General features: G+C 34.4%; 1 protein-coding gene and 1 long non-coding RNA gene across 2 annotated transcripts; one reads left to right on the top strand and one right to left on the bottom strand.

Annotated features, from left to right (window-relative positions):
* Positions 1 to 361: 361 nt before the first annotated feature.
* On the bottom strand, positions 362 to 2,597 carry LOC120260631 (nicotinamidase 1). Its single transcript, XM_039268160.1, has 5 exons — positions 2,356 to 2,597; positions 1,427 to 1,610; positions 1,168 to 1,301; positions 909 to 1,094; positions 362 to 655 (listed from the first exon to the last, which is right to left on the bottom strand). Exons 1-5 carry the CDS (start codon positions 2,515 to 2,517, stop codon positions 563 to 565), a joined length of 759 nt encoding a protein of 252 aa, XP_039124094.1. The 5' UTR covers positions 2,518 to 2,597; the 3' UTR covers positions 362 to 562.
* Positions 2,598 to 4,764: 2,167 nt separating this feature from the next.
* LOC120262249 lies at positions 4,765 to 7,918 on the top strand. Its single transcript, XR_005536732.1, has 3 exons — positions 4,765 to 4,791; positions 6,598 to 6,710; positions 7,320 to 7,918. It is a non-coding gene; the product is annotated as an uncharacterized LOC120262249 (long non-coding RNA).
* The last annotated feature ends 10,887 nt before the right edge of the window (positions 7,919 to 18,805 follow it).

Raw genomic sequence — 18,805 nt, 5'->3', positions numbered from 1 at the left:
AAGGTTTTATCCCACCTCAAACGTCAATCCCAAATAAATACACAATAGAACTTGAATAAGACTTCATATTTTGCAGCCATATTCTAAAATTCACTCAAGAGTGAATCTACTGGATTTACATTTATATTAATTTTTCAGCCATATTCTAAAGTCCACTGGATTTACATTTAGATTAATTTTTTAAATCCCACTTAACAAACAAAAGGATTTGATTTTAATAGAATCTTGTAACTCCAAATACATGGAGTTTCAAATGCCCTCAAACAAACAGCATCTGTATATTTTGTTCTGTCCCTCCTTGCATTGGGATTTAGTAGCAGTGGGATTTAGAAACATAATAGAACAAAGTGAAACCACCAAGTAACAAGTAACAACTAGAGATATAATATGCATATATAACAGTAATATTAGTCAGCAAAATCATATGCTGTACATATCAATCAGGTTCAGAAAAAAAAATATGCAGAACAAAACACTACCTTGGTATAAATTGCATGGCTAAAATTTTATGATATATTTCCTTGTAAAGCAGCATCTGTTCCAGTTCAATCTAAGCTTGGTTTCATTTACAGCATGTTGAATCCAAAGATACATTTTTCACAATCCTTGCACCCCTTCCTTTTGCCATGTAAAGTCCTATGTGATGGAGCAAGTTCTGTGAAAAAACAGCGATCAAAGTTAAGCCCTATCGCAACCATTAAGAAATGAACACAATAGTTACCATCCTTCTCAACAAAAGCTATTAAAACTCATAGCATTGAGTGCATAAAACCACAAGGAAACAGAGCAATACAAACAAGTATACCAAATATTCATATGGAGCGCAAAATGCACTCCAAAATGTTTGTCTTCCCCAAGATTAAATCTATTAAATTTTAAAGCCATGAAGAGGTTCAGTTGATTCAAACCTGAGGATGTGCGAAAGCTCCTTTTATATTTCTAGCAACATGGACAGGAAAATCGTATGTGGCACATCCACGCGAGTAAACTACTACTTCTTGCAATGGAGGCACAAGTCCGATGTTTCGACCGGACAGTATGGAACACACAAAGTCTAGCACACAAATATCTGTGCATATCCCTAACACCAACACCTACATGAAACAATTTGCAACTTTTACTCAGTTTAACTTTAGATCCATAATTAAGTGGATATGATATACTTACAACTTTGATCTCATTTGTTTTCACCCAATTTGCAAAAGTATTGGACCCATCCTTTTCCATTGAGGCGAGGAATCCATCGATGCAATCTTTACATTTGATTGTCACATTGGGTTCCTTCTCCAACCATTTTAACTCTACAAATTTCCAGAAAAAAAAAAGTACAGCAAACTCTTCTACTGAATCATTTCAACTCAAAATTTGAGAACTAAAGAATGAAATCCGGTAAAATAATTGATGCATGGATAGGTGTGAAACTTACCAGGAACAAGGTTTTCTTCTCCTGTGCCAATAATACAATGAGGTGGATATGGAGGCTCAGGCTTATCAGGTTGATGAGTATCAAGCAAAGCAAAGATAGGCCATTTTTTATCACAGAAAACCTTGGCCAACCTTGCAGCCTCCTCAACCATCGTCGATATCTGCTTATTAGGCTCAGTTGGGGCCTGCAAAAACTCATTAAATAAACCAAAGAGTGTACAAGTATTAGAGATTAGATTTATCAATCTAAGACATTGTCAAACACTCAAGGTTTCCAGTCAATATATACAAGTCACTTGAAAATTGGAGAAAATATTATAATATCAATAAATAAGTGCACCTTTGTGAGATCATATCAATTAAACAAAACAAAGAAGACAAAACCAACTTTTCAACAAAGAGAAAGCTTGACTCTAATTCAGACTAACTAACAATCCTGCAGAATCACAAGAAGTTTTACAAAGATTTGAAGATCAAAGGCAAACTTAATTCACAAAGCATTCACTAGTAACTGCAAATAAAATCAAACCTGAGAACCATGTACATGCTGAGATATAGATATGTTAGCAATCAATGGATAGGCTAAATGGTAGACAAAAATAACAGAAACATTCAAACAAACAATTCACAGAATAAAAACATCATCAGAATCATGAAATTATAGTTCTACAATCTCTACACACAATGGAGATCAAACAAACACCAATTTTTAAAATCCTAAAAAATAAAAATTCAATCTTTTTGAGATTCCGAAACCCCAGAATCACCAAAAGACTCAAGCTTCATCTCCAAATCTCAAAAAGCTCCCCTTTTTCTTTGAAAAAAAAAGAAGAAAGAAAAAGAGAAGAACATCAAATGTGATCGGAATCAAATTATCAATGAACAGAAGACGAAAAACTAGCAAATTGAAATCGAATAAACAACGCATACGAGGTTTCCAGCACCAACGGTGCAAAAGCCATTGACGACGTCAACGAGAACGAGACCGAGAACGGTTCCAGAATCGGTGAGATGCATTAGAGAGAGGTTCTCTTCCTCCTCGAATGCCATCTGAGCCTTCAAAAGATCCACCATTTCCATCTCTGAACCCATCTCTCTCTCTCTCTCTCTCTCTCTCTCTCTCTGTGTCTCTCTGTTTTCCAAGGGGAAGGTGAGAGGAAGGCTTGCGAGTTGTGGCCTCAAATACCGCTTGAATGAGGTATTTTATTAATCAACCCCTATAAAAAACTATAAAAGAACTTCTTTTTTTGGTCCCTGTCAAACTTGTGTTGCTTTCTTGTTTCTTTTCACATGTACCTCTAGATTCTTTGACTTTCAAGTTACAATTCATGATTTTGAGTTTTATTTAATAAATTATGAAATTAGAAAAATATATATATTTTTTTGCCATGAATGTGGATAAGAGGCACAAACATAAATTACGAGTTAATATTTTAATTTACTTTTACTTTTATACTGCATGAGTTGAGATTGCATGAACACCCTGGACCCAGTGCCAATACATCAAATAAAAAAATTAATTCTCTAAAAAAACCACTATGATTTTATTTTTTAAATAAGGAACAAACTATCCAAAATATGTTTATAAATATTTAGGTATAAATATGGGGAGATGTAGTATGGAAATGAAAGAGTGGAGGGGTATTTGAATGAAAATAGATAACTAAAAATAAAAAAAAGGTACTTAAAAAAAAAGGTACATGAGTCACTACAATCCACTGGAGGTGTTTAAATGACCCAATAGAGGTAGAAAAAAATGAGGGAAAATGAGATAGAGCCTTATAGGAGATGATCACTAGTAAGGATTATTTGTTGATAGCCACTTTGGCAAACTGGGATGTCAGAAGTCTTTGATTGTCTCCCTGGTCCTAGAGGAGCTTCCTCATCTGCAACAAAAGTGGACAAAATGTTTAGACTTTGTCATTTGATGGTTTCGGTGAAATCCTCTAGTATTTCAACATCTTTGAATTCGGAGAAATTACTACATTTATAAAATACTCCCTTTGTCCCATTTTATGGAGTATATTCAAAGGGGGAGCCAGGGATGGGGTAAGATGGGCCATGGTTCACTTTTTACTAATCCCCCATTACGGTTATATATATATATATATATACACATATATAGTTTTAGAAAATTTTCCCACATTTGTTTATAATTTGTATATATAATTTTATAAATCTCCAATTTTTTTATAATTTATATTTAATTTAAAAAAATTATATTTTTAGAGGGAGTTTTTTTTACAAATCCCTTTAATTTTTTTATAAATTAGTATATATATAATGAAAAAAAATATTTTAAAAAAAACATAGTAAAGATTCTATTATTTGGCCTCTTTTATAGTAATATATAAGTTTTTTTCATATATATATATAACCCTAAAAAATTCAAAATTCCAACAACATATATATATATATATATACACCGAGCGCACACACATTTTTAACCATATCGTGCTCCTACCGTTATCGATTATTCTCAAAATTAATTATCACATTAAGTTTTTAAATATCTGTAGTTCCTAAAGCTAAAAAACAAAATTTAAAAACTCAATTTCTATGATCAAGCATAGATTAGAATCTTTGTGATCCTAAAACAGTGATCCGTGGAATTTGATGACTAATACTAAACTCGGGTAAGTTTTACTTTTTTACTACTGGATCATAACATTTGGATGGACATCTTTTTCACCAATTGTCTTCAAAGCATGTGATTGATTGTTTTATTTAAGTGTTTCCTTTTTTGTTGCCTCATAGGTTTCTGATGTTGTCTTAGTTCAAAAGCATGTGATTGATTGTTTTATTAAAGTGTTTTGTTTTTTTTACCTCATAGGTTTCAGACGTTGTTTTGGATTGTTCCTTGTCTAGTGGACACACACAAAAGTAAATAAATAAATAAATAAATAATTATTATTATTTCTCACACATATATGATATAGCTTTAAAATTCATGTTTATATAGAAGCATAGGTAGAAGAGACAAATATGGATATCCCCCTCTAAACTATGCAAATAAGAATCCTCCACATCATTTCTGAAATCACATAGGAACAATAGTTCTTTGCTGTACTTTTTCGATGATGCCTCATGTGAGCCCCGCTCCTTAATCAAATCCTAGCCATTGCTTTTATCTCTTAATCCTAGCCGTTGGTTTTACTTTCAATCTTAGCCATTGATTTTGTTTTTGTTTAGTTTCAAAACCCTAGCCATCTCTTCAAATTTTTTCGGTTTTAGATCATAGGGGGGAAAAGAGAGAGAGAGAGACTTGCGTCGTCTCTTTCTCTTCCTTTTTTGCGGGTGGTGTCGGCGACGAGGACGGGAGAAGGGTCTCATCGTCACGGATTTCATTTCACTGTTATTGTTGAGGTAAGGTTATGAGTTTTTGTTATTGCTCTTTCTTATGCTTGTTTGTGACATGTTACTAGTTAGGGTTAGGGTTTGGTGAGAATTGATTTGATTTTTAGTTTGAGGATAAAATTCGGAAAGTCTCTGTAGCACGAGTAGAGATCTATAATTTATTTCGAAGATATAGAGATGGAATTTGGAAGAGATCAGAATAGAAAAATTGTAGATCGAGATCTTTTTTAGCTTGCTACAAAAATTTCAGAATTTTTTTGGAGTAGTATCCTGCAAATTATAAATTTTTTTAGACGCAGGTGACGGGGACAGGATTTCTGTTCAGCCCTTGAACAGTTTTTTTGATTATTTTTCGTAATTGTAAGTTCTGTTTTTAGATTTATATTTATATAAGAAAGTTATATAGGACGATGTTATATTTGTCTCTGCAAAATTTTAGAATTTTTAGACATGTAAATTGTGAGATATGAGCAGATTTCTATAGGTGTGCTCAATACTATTTCTGCAGAGAACATTATGATTGCTTAAACAATTTGATGGTCTGGTAAATGGAATTTGGAGAAGAGTAACATAACAAAGTTATATATTTTGATGTTACCTAATTACCTGAAAAATTTCAGATTTTTATGCATATGTAGTTTGTGAGATATAGCCCCTATTGGTATAAGTGTCTCGGGATGAAGATGCCTAGTTTTTCTCATAAGTTTGAAAATTTTTGATTTGGGTTAGAATTTGCAAAAGCTACGCTGATTTTTAATCTTAAGGTTTGTAGGTGAGTTGGTTATTGGTCTTGACCTTGGTAATTTTGTTAGTGTTTGATTTGTTTTTGCATTCGTGTGAATTTTTAGAATTTGTTTACTTGTAATTCGATGGGTTATTCCCAAATTAGGACTTCACGAGAAATACTCGATTGGTGTAAGAATTCAAAAAAATCGGTTGTTAATCGGTAAGTATCCTACATATAAATCATATTATATGTATATACTCTAGTTTTTCCGAACATCTGAAAAATTTTTGAGAAAAAAATAATGATTTTATGTATTTATTTATATTTTTGAATTATTTATTTATTATTATTTTTTTGGAATTATTTTTAAATTATTTTTAAAGTTCCAGTTAATGATATTTTTATTTTTGGATTAGAATTAATTGAAAGGTTTAAATATTTTTATTTACATTTGGATTACTTAATTTTTTTGAATTCCGGATATTTATTTACTTTTCCGATTAATTACTATTGTGTTTTTTTCTTTATTATTATCTATTCATGTTTGGATTCTATTAACTGGATTATTTTTGATATGATAAAAAAATGGGATCATGTGATCTGCAAATTACTTGCATTTTTGCCCGAGTATGAATTTTTGATAGTTTATTGTTTTTGTGAACATTAAATATTTTTGACAAAGTACTCGTAGTCCCCAAACTAACTTTGCAATAACCCTGTCACTGGGGGTTAAACACTGACCGTGTCGACATATACTCTGATATAGAAACTATAGTTTCCCACCGCTTTCCGTCGGTGAAGAATAACGGCCTCTGATAATTCTGGCTCGAGTCACCGAGGGTAAACTTATGAGTTCTAATATTCGGCTCGGGTCACCGAGGATAAATATATGAGATCTGTTATTTTGTTTTGGCAATAGTTGTTTGGGGGACCTATATGCTTGGTTTTGACATATGTGTTTATTTGAAATAAATTTGATTTCTGATTTTGATTTTTATAATTTATGATTTTTTGTAAATGATCCCTATAATTTTTTAGTGGGTGCTTACTGGCGCTGTCAAGCTCATAATCTGTTAATTTTTTTTCAGGTTTTGAGGCCTTGTATGCCTACTTGGTTTCGGCCTTCTAGGTGTACGGCCGTTTGTCGGCGTCCCTGGTCCATAGAGCTGGGTTCGGGGCGTGACACCTCACTTTTTTCCTGGTCAGTTTTTTATTGATCCTACTTAGCTTCTAGTTTTTTGTTCTTGTTTCCAAACCTAGTGACTACTCTCTTTTTGTACCTTTTATTTTCTCTATACCATTTGTGTTGTTGTATGTTTCTGTCTTTCTCTTCTTCTATATAACTCCTATATTTTCTATTTTTTTGTATTATTACCATATATAATATATATTTTTTTAAATAAAAATCACATAGAATCTTTATTCAAAATAAAGGCATGGAAAGTTTGAAAAGACATGATAGATTTTTATTTACAATATTTTACCTGCTTGAGGCCCGTCTAACTGGTTGATGTAAACAACTTTAAGCTCGAGAAATTGTATTTTCCATGGACTTAGAATTTAGATTTTAAAAGTAAAAAATAAGACTTTAAACAAAAGTAATCCGAGTAAAATTTTTAGGGGGGTACCAAACTTTGGTCAATTATCAGTTTGGGGTCCAAAGTTTAATTTGAATCAAAAAGGGTACCCAACTTTGATTGTCTTTCACCGGTTGGTCACCCGGGCATCTCCGGTCTAAATTTTATGATGTGGCGCCCGGAGCAGCCTCGTCAGCAATCTGAATGTTTCTCATGTGTTTCCACATCAGCAGGTCTGGTCGAGTCAGCCCCCCACTCACGTGATGGCATAAACCCTTGGCCACGCGTCGGGCAAGCCTCTCTTCAACGGTTGCATCAGCTGCAGCTTCTTTCCCACCAACCCACCGAGAAACGAAGGGGAAGAGTGGTTTTTATGTGAAGAGAGGAGGGTTTCGGTGAAGAAAAGAGGATTTCTTAGGGTTTCTGCGCCGATGAGAGGATTTCATCGCGCCGAGGAGAGGGTTTTCTCGGTAGAGATGAGGGTTTTCTTAGAGGGTTGAAAGTGGCCAGAAGATTGTTTCAGTGTAGAGAAAGAGGGTCTATTGGAGGGTTATAGTGCCGAAAAGAGGGTTTCTTCAGTGTAGAGAGTGAAAAATCGGGTGCTACTGAGGGAGGTGTAGGCAAAATGGCGGTTAACTGGGAAAGACGACAAGAGGGAGAAGATGCACCAGAATATTGTGAGTGCTCTCTTCGAAAGCCCTGATTCCTCGTACTTTTCTTGAAAATCCTTTGCTATGAAAATGATGGAAATGTTATTTTTCATCTAAAGTTGATATGAAATATGTCTTTAAATCCCTTTTTTGTTTACATCGGCATGCTCTGGAAAGGAAAGGCTCTGTATAACAACATGCTTCTATAGTATGAATTTAGTTTTAAGTTATTGTGTTTCATTCGAGCATGCTTCTAAGTTAATTAAAGTTAAATTTTTTTAACTTTAATTTTAATCTTATTTGACATTGTTTACCATCTTCAAAGATTATAAAGCAAAGAAAGAAGAGAATGGATTATGATCACAGATCACACTCATAGAGCATGAAAGGACTAAGCTTGATTTGATGTGAAATTATGGAAGTTCAAAGATCAAGAAATGCTCTGCATTATTATTGATGAAATTCACTTTCCAAAAGTTTATCCTCAAAGATGCAATGGCAACAAATCATGCTTCACTTTGATGTTTTAAAACCAAAAATCAGCAGAAATTAATGAGATGCATATATATGTGGTACACAATTTAATCTGAAACTTTTGAAGTATGGGAATTGCTGGGATACATATATAACTGATTCTTTTCTGTTCTTTTTTTTAATGTACAGAGATTTTGTATGATATTGATCAAGGTGTGTCCATTTTGATGTTACTCATATTTTTTTTATTGATAAAGAATATGTGAAAAAAATTGAGTGAGTACAATCAGTTCAATTTAACATAAATATCATGATATAAAACCATATCATGATTTATAAATTTCATTTAATGGCACTAAAATTAAGTATTTTTTGGGTAAGAGTAGTACTAAGATGGCTAGCTTCTTCAGAATTAGTCTTCATCTTACATCACTTTCATTATATAATGTTGAAACAGAATGAGAAGACACAATGTCATATGAACTTTAACTTAGAGGTCATAATGTCAGATGATATAACTTAAAAGGATGATGGATTTGTTATGATGCAACTTAAGATGATCTACACTATTTGAACTTTTGAAATAATATAAAAAAAACAAAAGTAATTTTTTTTTTAATCTTTGTCCTGGTTTTTAAAATCGGATGAGGCGTGCGCCTTGAGGCGCGCCTCAAGGCGAGGCGCAAGGGAACAGCCTCAAGGCGCACGCCTTGAGGTTGAAAACTGAGGCTTAAGCCTCACTGTCAAGAGGCGCACGCACTGAGGCGCACCGCCTCAGTGCGTGTGAGGCTTAAGCCTCAAAAATCCTGATTTTTGTAATATCATTTTAATTTTTAAAGCAAATAAAAAATATTTATATGTATATACTTTCATTAATAGAAACTTTTATATGTAAAATTCAATAAAGAAAAACTCATCAACACCTATGGTTTTGCAAGTAGTACGTACCAATTTAATTTTTTAATTTAAAGATTATGTAAAAATGACAAAATTTATCAAAATAAACTACAAATAAGATAAGATTAGTTACAAATAAGATAAGTTATAATTTTATTAATTTTTTTAAAAAATATTTATTTTATAAACAAAAATAATATATTTTAATCAGATAAAATAAGTTTGAAAAAATATTTATTTTATAAATAAAAATAATATATTTTAATCAGATAAGATAAGTTTTAAAAAATATTTATTTTATAAACAAAAATAATATATTTTAATCAGATAAAATAAGTTTGAAAAAATATTTATTTTATAAATAAAAATAATATATTTTAATCAGATAAGATAAGTTTGAAAAAATAATTTATTTTATAAATAAAAATAATATATTTGTTACTTTGTATTTGGTAGAAAATATTATTGTTGATTTTTTCAAAAAAAATTGAGGCTTACGCCTCGCCTCACGGTTGAGAAGCGCCTCGAAACCCGCCTTGGGTTTTTAAAACCTTGATCTTTGTCAATGGAAGAAGGCAGGTAATTTGGAAAAGTTGTTTTGGCTCATTCAGTGCTGTCAATAGACACAGACACATGTGATGCCTTTGGAATTTGGGTATAGTACAAAGTTATGCAGCTATTCTTGACCTAGTCTTCTTCTCTAACTTTCAAAGAAAAACAGTGCTTCTTCTTCTTCTTCTTCTCTTGTTGGTCCATATGTTTAAATGTTTCAATGTACTTGGATTTAATTTTTTTTTTCTTATAACTAACTTCATATGTGCCTTTCATAAAGCATGCCTATACTTGGATTTAAATTTTTTTCTCATGTTTGTTTCTCCCATTGATTGGCATCACATATATATGGAATGCTAATATGGTTGAGGTTTTTGCCTCCCATTTAAAGTTAATATGAAACTTAAAATATGTTGTTCTGCTTTTTTTTTTCAATGGCATGCTCTGGAAAGGTTTTGCATAACAACATGCTTCTAAGTATGAATTCAGTTATAATTTATTGTGTTTCATTAGAGCATGCTCCTAAGTTAATTTTTGTGTTGTTTAAATTTTTTTTCACATGTTCATTGCAAATATGGTTGTACTTGGATTTAAATTCTGTATTGTTTAAATGTTTAAATGTACTTGGATTTAATTTTTTTTCTTATAACTAACTTCATATGTGCCTCTTATAAAGCATGCCTATATATGAAATGCTAATATGGTTGAGGTTTTTGCCTCCCATTTAAAGTTAATATGAAACTTAAAATATGTTGTTCTGCTTCTTTTTTTCAGTGCCAACTGCAGAATTGTTTTCAATACGTCTACACTATATGGTTGGTGAAATTGAGGGCATAGCAGGGTACATAGATTATTGTTGTGCTGATATGATGTCTAAAATAGAACTCCTTCAAATGGCCAAAGAATTTAACTTAAATGTTCATGGTTGTAGTGTGTGGTGGTTAGATGAAATTGGTGAGGATAAGGGGGTGAAAGAGATAAAGTCTGATTTGGATGCACTTAAAATGTCAATGTCTATCGGGCCTAGAAAGGAAGTATGTGTGTACATTAGACTATCAAGTATTGGATGTGTTGCTGGGATTAATGCTGGAGGTTGTAATGAGGATTTTGTGGAGCCAGAACAAGTAGATGAGGTTGTAGAGGATGTTGACCTAGAAGACATGTTGGTTGGGGGGAAAGGACAAGATGGACCAATAGATGAGGAAGATAAGTTTGAAGACTCTGATTAGAGTCTAGATGGGGACACAGATGTTGAAGATGGGGAGAATACATCAAGGCCTGGGGTTGAGGTTGGAATAGAAGAGGAAACTGGACAATTGAATAATGATGATGAAGTAGAATCTGAGTATGCAAACTCAGATGAGCTACAATCATGCTCTTCTACAGACGAGGACAATTTGGTGCCTACAAGAGCTAGATATGCTGAGTTCAATGAGGAAGTAGATATGAAGAACCCACAATTTAAAATAGGTATGAAATTCATGAGTTTTAAACAATTCAAAGAGGCTGTGAGAAACTATGGAATTAGAAATCGTTATGCCTTCAAGTTTAAACCTAATAATAAAAAAAAAATGCAAAGCATTCTGTCAAAGTGGCTGCCCTTTCTACCTGTGGGCATCCCCTATGGTGAAGGATAGGAGCACTATACAAATCAAAACTGGAAATTTGGTGCATGAGTGCACAAGAGACCATGTTAATCGGCACGTCAACGCAGAATGGATAGCAAGGAACTATTTAGAACAGTTTCGGGCTGATCCATCTTGGAAGATTGCTGGGATCATAAGTGCGGTGAGGACAAATCAAGAAGTTGATATTAGCCAACTTATAGCCTATAGAGCAAAACGCATAGCATTGATGTAATTTCAGCTCTCCTTAATTTTTTTTTTATGTAATGTCATAAGATTGCTACTACTGTACATTGACTACACAATTTTAATTTACTCTTACTTTGTTGTGTAATTCCCTTTGGGATTCCAATACAGGATCATTGATGGTGATGAAGCATCTCAGATGGCCAGGTTGCATGATTACAGGTTGGAGCTATTGAAGACCCATCCTGGGTCCACCATCATTGTAACCCAAAATGATGATGGTGTGTTTGAAGGCCTATATGTCTGTCTAGCTCCATTGAGGGCCGGCTTCTTGGCAGGATGCAGGAAGCTTATTTCTTTAGATGGATGCTTTTTGAAGGGTACATATGGCGGCCAATTGTTGTGTGCCATTGGGATAGATGCAAATGATAGCATCTATCCCATATGTTGGGCTATGGTAAAGAAGGAGAACAAGGAGAACTGGAAATGGTTCCTTCAGGTGCTGAAGTTAAATTACATTCATTAATTATATGGTATCAACTAATTCATTATTTTCCTTATGTACTTATTCTGGTGCAGGTATTGGCTCAAGATTTGTGTATAACTGACAGCAAACAATGGGCATTTACGTCAGATAGACAAAAGGTGAACAGAATGTTAATTAATTGAGTTTGTATACTTGTATATTTACCATTTATTCTTTCACTGATTGTTGTTATCCCATTTGTTTGACACTCTTTCTTTCTATCTGGTCATGGTTGGTGATGTGACCTATATTAAATGAAATTGGTGAGGATTAGGATTTAATGCCTGCCATTTATGAATTATTTCCATTTTCTGAACATAGATATTGTGTGTGCCATATCCATACAAACTTCAAAAAAACATTTAGGGGTAAAGCACTCAAGGACCAAGTGTGGGCTTGTGCTAGGGCATCTCATCGTTCTGCATTTGAAAGAGAAATGGAAATTCTTAAAGGAATGTCTCAGAGGGTGCCTATGATTATATGAAAAAAATTGAGCTCCAAACACCGGAGTAAGTCACACTTCCAAAGTTAGTTTAAGTGCGACATTCTCCTTAACAATCTATCTGAATGTTTTAATAGCCTCATCCTAGAAGCTAGAATAAAAGGAGTGATCACCATGAATGAGTTGATTAGGACACAACTGATGAAAAGAATTCAGAGAAGAAGGGATACCATGAAAAAAGTATCTACATTGCATTGCCCTAAAATACTTAAGAAGCTTGACAAATTCAAACACCAAAGTTGGTTTTATACAATAACCTGGTCGGGAGGAGATAAATATCAAGTTGTTGGTCCCAAAGGACAATTTGTAGCTGTAGTTGTAGAAGATGGCAATTGAGTGGTGTGCCATGTAGCCATGCCATATCTATTATATACTATAATAAAGAGAAGCCTGAAAAATACTTAGATAGATGTTACCTGGTTAGTACTTACATGGAGACATATAGGCAAATCCTATTCCCTACACATGATAGGGATACATGGCCTAAGAGTGACCAACCACCTATCATCCCACCATAACCAGTAAATAAAAGAAGGGGCAGGAAGACTTTACTAAGGAGGCAAGAGGATGGTGAAGAAACTGGCTTCAACAAAGGGAAAGTCAGCAGACAAGGAGGGAAGATGACATGCAGTGTATGTGGTCAAGTTGGGCACAACAAGAGGTACCATGGAGCTCAGCAGGCAAGGAAGGAAGATGAAATGCAGGTTAGTTCATTTTTTATGTTGATTGTATATGTTCACAAGTACTAATTTCTTTTTTTTTTTTATGCAATGTGGCAAGGTGAACAAAGATTTTTCAATTGTGCAAATGCATGGAGAAACATCTGAATTTATCAATGTACAAGTTCATGGGACAACCACTCCAAGCTCACTTACTGAATTAAGGTTGAGCACAGAGGAGAGCCACAAGAGTGTGCCACCTGCAACAACAAATACATCTTCAGGAGCTAATATAGAGATTGAGCATCCAATGGCACAGGTTGGATAACTATTTTTTTTCTAAAGTTTAGTATTTAATTTTAGTCTTGTAGTTTAGTGCCACTGACTGAATTATGTTTTCTACTTTAACAATGAAGGCCAACACAGATACTTTGCATACAGTTAATCTGGAACAACCATCAGGAGGGACTCAACTCAAAATTCCAAAACTGCCGACAAGGGGTGTGAAAAAATTTACAAATACTAGCAACAAGGAGACACAGAATAGATCAAATGTGGAACAAAAGAAGGCCAAGGATACTGCTAGAGTAGGAGGTGCTGACAAGAGAAGGAGGGTATGGCTGCCACCAGGAAGTGGGACTTCGCAGTCACCGTGAATGTCCAAGGGTGCTGCTATGAGAATGTTTCATTTTTTTGTTATTTTTGGTTTTTTTGATCACCTGTGAATGTTAGTCGTGAACTAGAGAATGTTAGCAAAGATCGGTGTGAATGTTAGTCGTGAATGTTAGCTATGAATGTCCAAGGGTTTTTTTGATCACCGTGAATGTTAGCTATGAATGTCGGGGGTTTTTTTGATCAGCTGTGAATGTTAGCAAAGATCACTATTTTTGTGAAGAACCTTGCCAAATTTAATAGAATTGCACATTTTTGTGAAGAACATTGCCAAATTTTGATAATACAGTATTCACAATACAGAATTCATAATACCAGATTTTATTCCAATACAGTATTCATAATAGAGAATCCATAATACCAGATTTTATTCCAATACAGTATTAATAATACAGACTTCATAATACCAAAATTTATTCCAATACAATATTCATAATACAGAATTCATAATATCTGTTTTTATTCCAATCAGTATTCATAATATCTTATTTTATTCCAATCAGTATTCATTCATAATACAGAATTCAAAATATAGTGTACAAAAAAAAACCCTAAGAATGTGTATATTGGAAAAACAGATGAAAATTCAGGATTTCTTGGAGGCGATGAATGATTCCTTCAATGAGACCTTCAAATCAGCAATTAAACAGTTCGATGAGATCAAAACACTTGTCAATTGCCAATCAACACACCGGACTTCGATAAATTGCTCGAAGAAAACAATTTCACCGAGAAAACCCTCATCTCTACCGAGAAAACCCTCTCCTCGGCGCGATGAAATCCTCTCGTCGGCGCAGAAACCCTAAGAAATCCTCCTTTCTTCACCGAAACCCTCCTCTCTTCACAGAAAAACCCCTCTTCTCCCTTCATTTCTCGGTGGGTTGGTGGGAAAGAAGCTGCAGCCGATGCGACCGTTGAAGAGAGGCTTGCCCGACGCGTGGCCAAGGGTTTATGCCATCACGTGAGTGGGGGGCTGACTCGACCAGACCTACTGATGTGGAAACACATGAGAAACATTCAGATTGCTGACGAGGCTGCTCCGGGCGCCACATCATAAAATTTAGACCGGAGATGCCCGGGTGACCAACCGGTGAAAGACAATCAAAGTTGGGTATCCTTTTTGATTCAAATTAAACTTTGGACCCCAAACTGATAATTGACCAAAGTTTGGTACCCCCCTAAAAATTTTACTCAAATTAATCCTAGGGAATTTGTTCGGCATCTCGGAGTTGTCAGATTAATATTTTTTTTTAATGATTGTGATAGTTTTAATAGGATATGTACAACCTTGGGATCAGATGAACTTTTTGGGAGCTACAATAATTACAAGCTTAGCAAGCACCATACCTGTAGAAGGAGATACCATAGTGACTTGGCTTTGGGGTGGTTTCTCCGTGGACAATGCCACCTTAAATTATTTTTTTAGTCTTCATCATTTACTCCCCTTATTTTAGCAGGCGCTAGACTTCTTCATTTGCCAGCATTGCATCAATATGGATCAAATAATCTATGGTGTGTACATTCAGAGATGAATAAAATTGCTTCTTACCCTTGTTTTTAATGTAAAAGATCTAGTAGGTTGGGTAGCTTTTGCTATCTTTCCTTCCAATTGGATTTTTTACGTTCCTAATGTTTTGGGGCATCTCGACAATTATATATCTGCTAATCCGATGCCCACCTCATCTTATGTTGTGCCAAAATGGTATTTCCTACCAGTCCATGCCATTCTTTGTAGTATACCTAACAAATCGGGAGGTGTAGTCGCAATAGCACTAGTTTCTATATCTTTGTTGGTTTTACCGGTTTTTTAAAAGTATGTATGTTCGTAGTTCAAGTTTTCGCCAAATTTACAAGGAATTTTTTGGTTGCTTTTGGCGGATAGCTTACTATTAGGTTTGAAAGGATGTCAACATGTGGAGGCACCATTTGTGACTATCGGACAAATTCCTTCTTTTTTTTTTTCTTGTTGGTTGCCATAATGCCCATTCCGGGAAGGGTTGGAAGCGGTATTCTAAATTCTTACACAAATGAGACTGATCACACCTGATCAGTTAAAAATTATTACACTTGATCATTTTTTTCATTTACGATACAAGTGAGTATTATACCAAGAATTGACAAGTTATTGAGTTTGAGGCCTTGTTGATATAGCGTAGATAGGGAAAAAGACTATACTATACTATACTATACTATACTATATTATACTATACTATACTATACTATACTATACTATACTATACTATACTATACTATGGGCTTAGCCTCTCACACTTATGTATTAAATAAATTGATATGTATGCTAGAGGTGGGAATGGGGCAGGGAATCCCGATCCCCGTGGAGACCTGACCCGACGGGGGCGGGGACCGGGGCCAATCCATCCCTGTTTCCTAAATGGGGACGAGGGCGGGGAATGCCCTTCCCCGCCCCGTGCAGATTCTCGACCCGATTAATATATATATATATATATAATTTTTTAACATTAAAAAATTCAAAGGCCTAGATAATGATATGAAAAAAACTCTATATTTAATTTAATTAGACTAATCACATAAACTATTTATTTTAAACTAATAATAATTAAAATTAGATATGAGAGGTTTTATATAAATTCAAAGGCCTAAGTGCATTTGTTAAGTCATTGTATTTGATTATAATGGCATACTACCTACTTGTATGAATTCCAAATTTTATGTTTTGCTTTATATTGACAACCATTTGGAGAATTTTTTTTTTTTAAGTTTTTAAATGTTGGTTTGATAAGTTTGTTAAGCTCAATGTTGAGTAGTTTTAATGTTATCATATTTTTATGTAAATATCTATGTAGAGTAGTTTTCATGTTCCAAAATGTAATAAATGTTTGCAAATAGAGAATCCCCATGGGGATCCCCGTCGGCGATGGAGATGGGAAGCAAATTCCCCCCGTCGAGGAATCGGGGATGGGGAATCTCCGTCCCCGCCAATGACGGGGAAGGGGACGGGGAGGGGCCTCCCCGCCCCGCCCCGTTACCATCCCTTGTGTGCTTCCTAACTTACTCATCGCAGATGGTCAGTCCCCTTCTATTTTGACGAGTTGATTTTCCGCACTCTAATCGGCTCTTTATTGTATTTCGGTGATAAAAAGGTAAGAACCCATGGAGGAGACTAGAGATGCCCCCTTTATCTACAAACTTTCTAGACGTTCGTTCAAAAGAGAAAAAATGGAACAAGACACCAATCAAAGATTGATTTAGACTAGTGTATGGTAGGTCAAAGGTACGGTAACATATATATTCAGGTTGATCTCTCTACTAGTTGCTTAGGTAAGCCATCATGTGGTGTGGATGGATGGGATGTGGCATAGATAGTGTGGTTTAACGGTTTCATAAGAACCAAGAAAGAAGAGCTCCCAAGAAGAGCCTAAGATCAAATATTTTGAGACCAACTTCACTTGCTTTATGAAAAAAGAACTCCTTTCCAATCCTCCTTGTTACACCCCTATGATAATGATAGTAGGGCAAACGAGTTTTCCTTTAGACATTCAGTCGTTTGTTTTTAGAGCAAAAATCAGCAAAGTCTACTTAGCTAGCTGTCAGCCTATAGAGTTCATTTCCCCGAACTCTGGTCCACTAATGATTTTATGTAAACGGTAGGAGTCTGGAGGTAGGGCCCCATACAAAAGAAATAAGAGGGAATTGAGTTGATATCCCCTTTCATAGACTATTTCACCAAACACCTGATTTTTCTATGCTGTGACTATGGTAATAAGCATAAGACCATGTTTTTTTATTTTCCTGAAAGCATTCGAAAGCTGCTCTAGGATTTGATCGGTGACTATATTCACTTGCTAGATTTATCTTAAATTAAAATAGTATTTTAGGAGTTTTTTCATATACGCGACTCACCTGCAAAATTTCTTCCAACCAATCTTTTTTTTTATCAAGGATCATGACCGATCAGTGCTACATAACCCAAGTCTATATTCATCTGTCCATTATGAGTGGAGTTCTATCTATGTTGGTCAATCTTTGTTTTGCCAAGATGAGTTGTTAGATTGCTAAAAAAAGCAAAGGTGTGTACAAATCTTGGCGGAGCCAGTGTGGGATAGGAGTCACACTCATGTGGGCATTGGGACCACTCGCACACAACCACTACTTTCACTCTCAAAAATATACCCACACCCGTAATTTGAATTCTCACCATTTATGAAAAATTCTAACGGGGACCAAATACCAATAAACAACTTAGTCGTCTTCAAAGTTAATCAATCTTGCTATTTTAATTATTCGCCAAACTTCCTTTTTAACCGGTGGTGCTCTATCGTGGGATGATTACATAATCTTATTCTTTATTTTGATATAAGTATGCATAAATCTCTTTAGTTTTAAGTAAATAACATCAAATTATTTTTCTAATCATCTTGAGACATTTAGTTAATTGTCCTCCAAAATTGAGATTGCTGGTTCACATTTAAATGTGATGGTGTATACTATAATTCTAGACAAACGCTCAACGAAGTTCAAGAGATAATAAAAAATTATAAACATAATATATATATATATATATTGGACAAAGATGATAAACACTGCCAAAAAGACATGTAAATGCAAAGATGCACTTGTTACAGTGGCTTAAAAACCCTTTAAAAATTTACGATAGATAAATCCCTTTTGCTATGCATACCGCCCCTCCCATAGGAGACTCAAGAAACATCAGATGAATAGTACTATGGGCTTGTTTGGATGAGCTTTTGGAAAACCCAGAAGTGCTTTTTTATAAGTTAAGCACTTCTGGGTTCAAAAAAAGTTGTTTGTATTGACTTTTCTGCAAAAGCAGAAGCTGTAAAAAAAGCTGAAAAACAGCTTTTTTCAGAAGCTAGTCATGAGCAGCTTCTGAAAAAAGCTGTTTTTTAGCTTATTTTTATAGCTTCTGTTTTTACAAAAAAGCTAATACAAACACAAAATATAAAAAAGTGCTTAACTTACTCTGGAAAAACACT

Source organism: Dioscorea cayenensis, chromosome 5 (genome assembly GCF_009730915.1).
Source record: "Dioscorea cayenensis subsp. rotundata cultivar TDr96_F1 chromosome 5, TDr96_F1_v2_PseudoChromosome.rev07_lg8_w22 25.fasta, whole genome shotgun sequence".
NCBI classification, from domain to species: domain Eukaryota; kingdom Viridiplantae; phylum Streptophyta; class Magnoliopsida; order Dioscoreales; family Dioscoreaceae; genus Dioscorea; species Dioscorea cayenensis.
This window is presented reverse-complemented; position numbering and strand designations above follow the sequence as displayed.

Excerpts from the sequence above, each read along its gene's own strand:
- LOC120260631 (XM_039268160.1), bottom strand. The coding sequence starts at position 2,517 with ATGGGTTCAGAGATGGAAATGGTGGATCTTTTGAAGGCTCAGATGGCA. Across the intron at positions 1,611-2,355 it reads CCGTTGGTGCTGGAAACCTC|GCCCCAACTGAGCCTAATAA; the intron begins GTATGCGTTGTT and ends GAGTTTTTGCAG. Across the intron at positions 1,302-1,426 it reads AGAAGAAAACCTTGTTCCTG|AGTTAAAATGGTTGGAGAAG; the intron begins GTAAGTTTCACA and ends GGAAATTTGTAG.